The sequence below is a fragment of the Olea europaea genome, chromosome 13, assembly GCF_002742605.1.
Source record: "Olea europaea var. sylvestris chromosome 13, O_europaea_v1, whole genome shotgun sequence".
Taxonomy (NCBI): Eukaryota; Viridiplantae; Streptophyta; class Magnoliopsida; order Lamiales; family Oleaceae; genus Olea; species Olea europaea.
Genome location: NC_036249.1, coordinates 1694549 through 1705309, shown reverse-complemented (window position 1 = coordinate 1705309; position 10761 = coordinate 1694549). Strand labels below are relative to the sequence as shown.

At 32.1% G+C, this 10761-nt stretch overlaps 2 protein-coding genes across 5 annotated transcripts; both read right to left on the bottom strand.

Moving 5' to 3' along the window:
* Window positions 1–257: 257 nt before the first annotated feature.
* On the bottom strand, window positions 258–2498 carry LOC111408176 (nodulin-26-like). Its single transcript, XM_023037974.1, has 5 exons — window positions 2172–2498; window positions 1868–2092; window positions 1563–1760; window positions 1212–1273; window positions 258–891 (listed from the first exon to the last, which is right to left on the bottom strand). The coding sequence occupies exons 1-5, from the start codon at window positions 2262–2264 to the stop codon at window positions 669–671; spliced, it is 801 nt and encodes a 266-aa protein (XP_022893742.1). The 5' UTR covers window positions 2265–2498; the 3' UTR covers window positions 258–668.
* A 545-nt stretch (window positions 2499–3043) lies between these two features.
* Window positions 3044–7552, bottom strand: LOC111407221 (aquaporin NIP1-1-like). 4 transcript variants are annotated; one of them, XM_023036575.1, is made up of 6 exons: window positions 7484–7552; window positions 5823–6093; window positions 5521–5745; window positions 4022–4219; window positions 3548–3609; window positions 3044–3395 (listed from the first exon to the last, which is right to left on the bottom strand). In XM_023036575.1, the coding sequence occupies exons 2-6, from the start codon at window positions 6042–6044 to the stop codon at window positions 3176–3178; spliced, it is 927 nt and encodes a 308-aa protein (XP_022892343.1). In that variant the 5' UTR covers window positions 6045–6093; window positions 7484–7552; the 3' UTR covers window positions 3044–3175. The 4 variants fall into 4 exon arrangements, with proteins under 4 accessions (XP_022892343.1, XP_022892342.1, XP_022892344.1 ...); XM_023036574.1 differs by lacking the exon at window positions 7484–7552 and adding an exon at window positions 7051–7470 and having other exon boundaries at window positions 5823–6503; XM_023036576.1 differs by lacking the exon at window positions 7484–7552 and having other exon boundaries at window positions 3044–3408; window positions 5823–6727.
* Window positions 7553–10761: the final 3209 nt, after the last annotated feature.

The following is a 10761-nucleotide window of genomic DNA, read 5'->3' as shown; positions in this document are numbered from 1 at the left end:
AAGTATATATATCAAAATAATATGAAAATAATTACCATATTCAAATTGTAGTGACCAAGTTGTAATTATTAATAACAAACAAAGTGTTAGTATACATAGTAGATAACGATTTTAGTGTCGTTTTACATGATAGATAATGATTGTAGTGTCATTTTACATGGTAGATAACGATTGGAGTATCGTTCTACTTAACAAATAAATATTAGAGCGTATTATCATCCAATAGTTGTAGAAAACACAAAAATACACATACTAAATAAGAAAACAATGCCACTAAAATTTCATTCAATACTACATTCAATAATAAAAGTACAATGTACATGGAAATTCTAAAATATAACTTTCTTTTTTAAATTTTAAATGAAATTTCTCAATGTAGATGGTATGGTAAACAACTCTTGTTCAAATGTCCAAAAGAGGTAAATAAAACAGCGAAGAAGGAAATTTCAGGGTGGTAAATCATGGACCGTTCAAGATGAAGAAAGTGTCGGAAATTTGTGAATTCCTTGAAAACGTGATCACCTAAAATTGAATTGAATTGATAAGGGTGTTAAAGTCTTCTTCAATGGTGATGATATTTAAGACATTTGATATTATTTATTTATTGTTTCTGATAAGTGAAGGACATTTGATCAAAAATCATCGAAGGGAGGCCTATTCGAACAATATCATTGTTTGAGTAGGCAAGGAGTCTTAAATCTCAATTTGGCCCTGTACGTGACGTTTTCTGGCGAGGGTTTTGCTTGGAATCCGACGAGAACATACACCCAAGCACCTCCAATGGCACCTATTGTGGGGCCTAATAAATATATCCATAACTTCTCATAGCGGCTTGAAACAATTGCTGGTCCCAGACTCCTTGCTGGGTTCACTGAACCCCCTGAAATTGGCCTGTCAATTGAATTTCCCAAATTCAGCATATCAACAGGTAACAAGATTTGGCTAACAGTGAATTGTTCGATATATAGAATTTGATAATGCTAGACGTGAAAGTTTAATGTATAGTCTTGCGGCTCTCGCCCAATACTTAATAGCATTGAATAGTGAATACCACTAAGGTCTCATTAACTAAAAAAAAAACTTATTTTATTACTTTATTTCTATTCAATACTATTAAGGTCGCATTACTAACATGTTATGAGGTTGTGCCAGAAAAGTACGAAATAACCTAACATAGAATAAGAAAATTAATGAGAAAATTTAACTAATACCCCGCAATCATGACATTTGCTGTAAGGGTAGCTCCAATTGCCAGTCCAGCAAGAGGTTGATTCTGCATCAACAATGGGAAAAAAATAATAATAAATAAATAAATAAATAAAAATAAAAATTGATCGCCTTAAATTTCATCCAGGTTTTTCTCCACAACCATGATGATTTAGTGCTGCTTGATAGATTTTGACACCCTTCGACTTATTCGTGCAATGTAGGGTATTTAATATATTTTGACACATCTAGACCTACTATAAGTGCATTCTTCCAATAAGAGTTTTGTGACCTAGAAAAAAAAACTTGATAAACATTGGATAAAATCATATATTGGAAAATTATGTAGGACTTACAGCTCGATCATCAGTGGTAAGACTCGATATGACGAATAAGAAGAGGAATGTAATTATGATTTCCATCAAGAAAGCCTGCAAATCTGACCCAGTCGGGAGTGTTCCCGCAAACTTATCCTGGTTCCCTTCGAATAACAGTCGAATTGTTGCACTTGCTAGAATTGATCCAAGGATCTGAACTAAGATATACCAGGGTACCTATACAAGTAAAGGCACTTGTGCACATTAGAGTGCACGTGAAGGGACGAGTTAAAAATAATAATTGTATTAAATATAATTCTCGAAATTACTAAATGAAAAACCACCTGCATCCATGGGAACTTTCCGCAGGAGGCTAAAGCAATGGTTACAGAAGGGTTAAAATGTGCACCAGATACATGGCCAACAGAGTAAATCATGACCATCAAAACCGATCCAAATTCAATTGCTATTCCTGGAAGTGTGACAACTCTGTTTATGTCCATATTCACCACCACTGAAGCGGAACCGGCAAATACTAAGAAGTAGGTGCCTATGAGCTCAGCCAACAACTGAAAAAACAAACAATTTGAGAGACAAACTGAAACTGGTACATTAACACGTACAAAAGTGCATTAGCAGAAGAATCACCTTTTGCATGAAAACTACATTGAAACAGTTGCGTGAAAAGTCTCCATCAGTGCTTACGGACGAAATGGGAGATAGGTTGCTATCAGAATCCATGCTCACTACAAACCCTAATTCCTGTTAACTCCTCCTCTAGCCTTTTCCTGTTATGTGAGAGTGATTTCTCTCCCCCAAATAGATATACATATTTATATACATGCTTGTGCGCATATAAACTCTCATTAATTAGCATCCTTTGCTTTCATTTTTATTTTTATTTTTTTCCCTTTTTCCTTCTCATTTTCGATATAGGTTTCTTTTCTTGGATGATGGAATTGATGCATACTGCATACCTAGATTTTCCTGATGAGTTTTTGTTTATACTAGAAGCTTTTGTTGACTTCTTCAACAATTTAAATACCTACTGCAAATTATGAATGTATATATAAGTTAAGCTTGTTTAAATCCTTTAGAGGCCTCTTAAAATATAATAAAGATTGATAAAAAAAAAATCTTGGAAATGTAAGAAAATCTAAAGTTTAAAGGCGTGAAAGAGTGAAACATCGGGCAACAGAGATTTGTAAACCACGCAAATCTTTTATATATAATAGTGAAGAGGAAGAGTGCAGCAACAATTTTTCTGCTGGATTAAATTATAGAATACATGTGATTATATCCATAGTTATCCTAAACAATATGTACTTGAACTATTAATTGATGGTGGAGGAACGATATTAGACAACTCATTCTCCCTTTTCTTTTTACATACAATTTGGATGATTTTTAAGACACCTTAATACACGAATAAACAAAAGATAATAAAATGAAATGAATTAAATGACTCATTATCGCTCATCTTCGTCAATATGAGGCTTTTTATCAAGTAAGAGTACTCATAAAATCAAGAATATTTGTATTATGCAACTTGTACTCATTGGTTAAAACAAGGTAAGAAGTTTATTCCATTCAAAATACAAGTTCTTTCCTTTGTAAATTACACATGAAACGAAAAAGAAAGTCTTTAATTATCAATTGGAGACGTTACGCGATGAGGTTTTGAGAAATGAACCACTCTTCGTAATTTCCCGCAAGGGCTTATCTGTAAATCTGATAATATTGTAGACCCAAGCCCCAGCCACGGCCCCAGTTATTGGGCCTACCATGTAGATCCATAACCCCTCGTACTGCTTTGACACTATTGCTGGGCCTAAACTCCTTGCTGGATTCATTGATGCCCCAGATATCGGCCTGCCCACCAAATCTAATTCATCTCAGTTGCAAATTTATAAGAAAAATTGATTATTCAAATTAATCAGTTTCTATTAGTAACGCAGTCGAAATTAAATTTTTTTTAGGTTCTTTTTGAATAAAATGCAAACTTCTTAGGAGTAGGCATATACCCTGCAAACATCACATTTAGCAGAACGGTAGATCCAACGGCAAGACCAGCAAGTTCTCCAATCTGCATGACAAATCGATGGTATTGATTAAATTAATTGTATTATTGTGTACAACAATTAAACTAATTTTACTTTGATTAATTTGGTATCGATTACATGACTTCTTGTTGTCTCTTTTTAGTCGTCCATGCATAAGCCCCTAGAGAACCATGTTAATGTCATACCTTCATATTTTATTGAGATTGTATCATCATCATGTTCAACATGATAATATAGAAAAATAAAATGTCAATATCTTTGACTCCCCTCAATTATTACCATTTTTGTCGCCTAATAATCCGATTTATGCATTTAAAATAAAATAAATGAGAATCAATTTTATGATCTTTTAAGAAAGGTATATATCATCATATTGTGTTGGCATTTCAAATAATAACTATATCTGCGATTAGCTGAAGAATTAAATGAACTAACAGCTCTGTTATCCGTGGCGACGCCGGAAATGACGAACATTAGGTAGAAAGTAATTATAAATTCCACGACCAGAGACTGCATGTCGGAGCCAGCAGGAAGTGTGCCAGAAAAGTAATCGTGCTTGCCGGTGAACAGTAATCGTAGGGTTCCGCTTGCAAGCGTTGATCCAATGACTTGAGCTAAGATGTAGGCCGGAACCTGATCGAAGAGAGTAATATAATGACTTGGAAAATTTTAAAAAGAATCTTGATTTCTCTAGTATTAGATTAATTAAATCTGCAATAAAAATTTGCACAAGAGAAAATAAGAAATAGAAGTCTTAATGTAACCCCCACAAAATTCCTCTACCTATGAAATAGTTCCTAAAGAAAGGACCATAAACACATATTGAATGTAAAGAAGGGGATAAAACAACCAAAATTTGTAATTTGATTTCGTCAAAATAAGCCACAAAAAGTTGACCAATTTTTTTAGGAATAATTTAAGCCAAACATATTAGATAGGACCCATTAGACAATGCTTTTGAAAAGTTAAATTGTTATTAAGAAGTTACTTTTGAATTTATTTGAATAATTTTTTGAATTGCCTTGCATGGTAAGATGAGCTTGTAGTAGTAAGTTGACAATAGACGTTCGCTAAAATAGCCCTTAATCATTTGGAAAATGCCGAGCTGCCAAAAGGATTTTGCCCACTGTTTTGACAGATACTTACATGTTAATAGGAACCGCGTCGACCCCACATGAATAAAAAATGTAAAAAATTCCACCACACCCCGATTGTGAAGATCTGTCAACTAGGGTGTCAATTCTCTTCTGGCACCCCAGCATGGTCCTAATCATTTTGCCACGCTACATAACTAAAAATGAGGAAGCTATTGTAAAACTGTCTACATTAATGACAACTAATTCTCTCAAAGCTTACAGTTAGTAGGAGAGGTGCTATAAATTACCCAACATTAAATTAGAATCCAAATCAAGAACTATTAATTTGAATCTTTCTTTGAGGATTCCATAGAAGATATCTCCACCTTAGAGATTTGATACATATTTTGTGAATTAATTTTTTTGGGTTGTGCTATGTGTACATTGGAGGTGCCATAAGAGTGTCGACACCCCTCTATTGGAGGGGCGTCAATTTTGGTACCCCAATGTACACGGGGAATAATCCATTTTTTTAAGAATTCACAACTCATACGTGTGGTACAATGAAACTCCATGACGATAGACTAGGCCGGCAGGAAATTTACCTTGAGTGCCTTTTTTCAGCGTCACTTCGAGAATTTCTTATTTTGTGTTTGAGTCATGCCCCACATTTTCAATTTTTAGAATTAAATTGGTTTTCAACATGTCATCTTTAATGCACATGATATGATGGACGAGTAATAAAAACATATAAACTAATTAATTCCTTAAATTTTATATTATTAAAACTTAGATAAAATGGGTTAAGAGAAATAATTTTTAATAAGATAAAAGTCAGTCTGTATCGATATAATTCACCTGTTTCCATGGGAATCTCTTGCAGGTAGCAAAAGCAATAGTTACAGCAGGATTAAAATGTGCACCAGAAATATGTCCAACTGAGTAAACCATAACCATCACCACCAGACCCCACACTATTGAAATTCCCGGCTGTGTCACCACCTTGTCCTTATCGGCGTTCACCACAACGGCGGCACAACCCGCAAATATCAAAAAATATGTCCCCAGTATCTCCGCAATTATCTGTATTAATAATCCACTTTTAATATTATAAATTAAAAGTGAAATCAAGAAAAAAAGAGGGAATAATCAAGAATCACCTTTTGTATAAAAGGTAGAGTAAGAAGGCCGCAGCCCGGAGAATTTCCATGGCTACTGGTTCCTGATTCGGTTAGAGTTTGGTGGTTTAAATCTTCCTCCAGCTTTATATTCACTGCCATTCCTTGGTTACCATTTGCACCTGATGATATCTCCGCCATTTTTCTCTTAAGAGTTCGAGAGAGAGAGAGAGAGGGAGAGTGCCCAGCAAAATATGTTAACATTTATACATTTATATATGTGTATCTGTATGTATCATGTGTGAATACACAACTTGACACATCCCGTCCTAAGACTTAAGACGTGACGTGAGCCGATGATAAGTGCCAGCTAGGCACTGGACCCATCACCAAGGCAAAAGTAGCTAAACTTTAATAATAAAGCTTCATTTGACCAATTAAAATAAAACACCAACATAATACTATCATTTGCTCGTTTAACCAAAAACATCCATAACATATACATCAAAACTGCCTCTCAAAAGGATAATAGGAAGCAGTTTAGATTACAATATTACATCATGATCATTGGTGTATATAAATACCAAAATAATTTTCCTCCAACATGATGTAAATATTTTACTTGATGATTACACAATTTCAAACAAAAGAACCTACAATTGGTGGTAGCAATGTCTGCAAAACTATCAAAATAATCTCCACCACCGCTCAGTCAACAGCCTCCTATAAGGAAAAGTTCAGGAAAATATGAGATAATAATCCCAGTGAGTGAAGTGCTTAAAAGTTGGTTGTACTGTCCTTTGTGTGTAAAGATATATATATAACGAGATGAGTAAGTACATTAAACAATTCAATAATTAAAAACCATAATCTAAACTCCACAAGCTAAACTGTAAGCGGGAAAAATGTAAGCTGAAGACTAATAATCCACTGTATAATTAAAATTCACATCATTCTTATATTTTCCATATTCATCCAAAGTGAGAATTCAAGCATAAGATAAGTTATTTTCAACTAATCTAACTTAATAATACCATAAAACAATCACAAGTGAAAATAACAAAAATTCATATATTTCCCCAAATTTTCGGATTTATGCATATATGACAAAACCCTAATATCTAAATATCATTTTTTTCCAATCTACTAGAATAACTAGCTCCAAATACTCAAATATTTAGATTTCTTATCATATTTTTCAAGTATAAGCTATAAATTTAAAACCCTAAACAAAATTTACAAAAACTAAATCAATAATTATTAACCTTACCTCTTGAAGAATTAAATAAACAAGATTGAAGTAGTTGGCACAAGATTTTTTTTTTTTTCTTTTTCTTCCTTTCTTTTTCTTTTCTTCCCTTTCTTCTCTTCTCTGCGTTTCCTCCCGTTCAACACACTTTAGTGTGTGTTAGTGTGTGATTTTTGTGGAAAAGTATGGTCAAAGTTTGAATATAAATGCCATTTGTTCAAAATTGCTAAGGAAGGTCCCTATTCTTTAATAGAATATAGCTTTTAAGTTCTAAACTTCCAAATATATATAAGTAAATTCTCAACTTTAAATTGTAGCCAATTTAACCCTCACATATGACTAATTATAAAATAAACCCCAATAAAATATTTAATTTCATTTTAGTCCTTAATTGACTTTGACTTTGACTAGTCGACATTTGAATTTTGACTAGAAAATTTAGGTTGTAACACAACTCACCCACCCCATCCGAGCTTTTGGACTTCTGAAGATGGATCAAAGCATTTGACCATGAGCCTTTCAAGTCTCATCCTCTCCATTTATTTAAAATAAAAATAAAAAAAATCATTTTCAATTATTTGTTTTAAAATTCATTTTTTTTTCCTTCATTTAATGTTTCTTTGAAAAGTGTGACGTCTGAATTTATTTAACTCAACACTAAATAAAGACAGCATTGAAGGCTGCTTCAACAACCCACCGGAAATACAGAAACACAGAATGGTCAAGTACCATAACTACCAAGCATTAATCAGCAACATTAATTTTGCTCTCCCGCCATTTATTTTATTTATATATATTATTATTATTATTTTATTTTTCGTGCGTTATGCATATTTTTTCATATCTCTTGTTTAATGACTCTTTTCTCATTTCTGTGCAACCTTGCAACGGATTATGAACAGAGGCGGACCCACATGGGTCATGTGGGGTCAAATGATCTCGCATTTTTTTGGAATTTTTTTTATTTTTTATTTTTTATTTTTTTGCTGAAAACTTAATTTTTTATCCCAAAAAGTTCAAATCCTAAATCTATATCCATATCATATGGTCCATATTCATTATATAGTCCATAGATATGTCATATAATGCACCGATTTCTTCCCAAAATGCAAACACCGAACATTAACAGCAAACAACCGATTTTTCCTTTTTGTTCATGTTACGTTGTTCGAAAAAAAAAATTTGACCCCACAATTCGAACTGTCTGAGTCCGCCCCTGATTATGAAATAAGATGTTAAGTTGGATGGTTTGAGCAAGACTATACCACCTAATGTCAATATTTAGAGGGAGGCAAAAGCATGCTTGTGCATTTGAAGCGATATAAGATAGAAGATTTCTCAAAAGCTTAATATTTTTTAAAAATTTAATTTCACGATAACTTTGAAGTGTGGAATATGTAGTTCAAATGTGAAAATCCGAAGTTAAAGTTTTATGAAAAATACAATTTTTTTAATTTACATAATATTTTAGAGCTTAAAAAACATGAGACATCTTCGAATTCCATAAGCACAAATCGAGAGAGATGTATATAATACAATCACTATCTTATGAAAATTATTTATTTCACTATTGATTAGATGAATTTTTAGGTTAGTAGGTGATCTAATGCAATAGCTTAAAAACTAAGTTAACAAAAATCTAACTTCCTTTGAAGACTCCAACGTTGATAAATTGTCAATTTATTTTCTAGTTTGAGAATATTAATTAATTATCAGATAAATTGAGTCATTTTTAATTATTAAGATTAAAATATTTTTTTTACGAATATGCGATGTTGTTATGCAGTTTTCGTTGGTGAACAAAATTGGTAATTTCTCCAAATTTGGCAACCAAAATTGAACGTTGAAGTACAACCAAGGATAAATAGTCTGTAGTTTTTAAATTTTATAAACAAATTATGTTCAAAGATGCTATATGGCATGAATTAATAGCTAAAATTATCGTGTTTTTAATATTTCATAAACTAATATTAAAAATTTAACGTTAATGAATGAACACATTTAATAAAAATAAATTTATTTTCCGATTCGTTGCCGTCTCTACCAAATCAATAAGAAAGGCACGACCATGAGAACATGGTTATTGCTTACATGGGGGCTCTAGTCCCTAATGAATCTTTAGTCCAAAAATAACTGCATTAGCCCATGAAGTCCCAAAATAGTGTAAGGGTTCATGCAATGGGCACTGACGCATCGCCTTGAACCAAAAAATTAACGTTGCTATTACAAGAATTGCAAAACCTTATGGAAATCTAGACTATTAATCAGGCTTTTCCGAAAATAAGTAAAATAACTTTTGACAATATAAACAGTGATTACACGTTTTATGACATCATTTAGCAGTGCTCTTATAAATAATTTTTTAAAAGAAATCATAATTCCAAATCAAAATCATGGTGCTAGGGCTTAATCTGATCCGTGGTTACCTAATTGACTAGAGCTCAAAACGTTGAAGATAAGACCAAAAAAGAAAAGCAGCAGACTCCCATGATTCATGGAGTTCCAGCTATTACTATAAACTTAGAAGTGGCCGAAATTGACTCGCCCGTGAACCAAACTTTTTCTTGTTATCGTTCCTCTATCATCCGCAGAGATGTAAACTACATCGGTCAAATCTACTTTTACGAAAATTTGATTTTCTAATTAAGTGCATTTTTTTTTTTTTGGTCAATTTTTTATTCCCCTGGAAAACATGAAAAATTTAAAAAGCTTAACTAAAGTAATCCAAATTTATACTTCATTGTCGTGTTAGCGTACATGATCATCGTATGATACAATTGAATTAATACGAAAATGTTCATGGTAGGATATGTAAAAAAATTCACTCTGCACCTTCACACTGCTAAGATTGACTTCTCCTTGATTTTGACTGTTGAAGTTCATGTTTTATCTTCAAATTTTGATCGATTTTGAGGAATTTGAGATTGAAAAGATAATAGTGCATTTGGTTTACTATTTAGAGATCATTTTCAGCTTTCAGTTTCTTAAAACACTCAAAACGTGTTATGTATGATATTTTTAAAAATAGGTTTTCAAAAATAAAGAAATGACGTACCAATCAATTCCATTTTTCTTTTTTCCAACTTTAAATATCATATTTTTATCACATATTAGTGTAAACTTGATATGTTTTACTAAATAATCAAATTAATTGAAAAAAATGTCATAAAGCTATTTCTAAAATTTTTAAACCAAACGCGTTTTTTTAATTTTTTGTTTCGAGAGAAACAATTTTTCAGAATGATAAATCAAATGTGTTTTTTGCAATCTTAAAATATTCATTCAAAGTAGAAAACCAAAAATGAATTCAAAACTGAAAAAATAAAATAGAAACGCAAACCAAACACAACCCCAGATTTATCTTTAATTCAACTAAAAATGTCCCTTGACTCTCCATTAGGGTTCTAAAACGTTATGCATATAATTTCCGTGAGTAATGTAAACAACATGATCATTAAGAAGAAACTGAAAAAAGACAGAGAATTTGTTCTTAAAACTAATGTTTCTTATTTTCAATGATGGCAACATGAACACTTACTCAATACAAGAGTATATAAGCAAATTACATGATGTAGCTGTAAATCGAAGGATATTATGAATCCATAAAATCTGCATATAATTCCATAAAATCTTCTCCCATAACTCTATAAGATCTGCACCATAAAATATGCTTTGTTAACATATTATTTCATAAAATCTGCTTTGGAAAAGCTGGTGGATCTTCATGCTGAT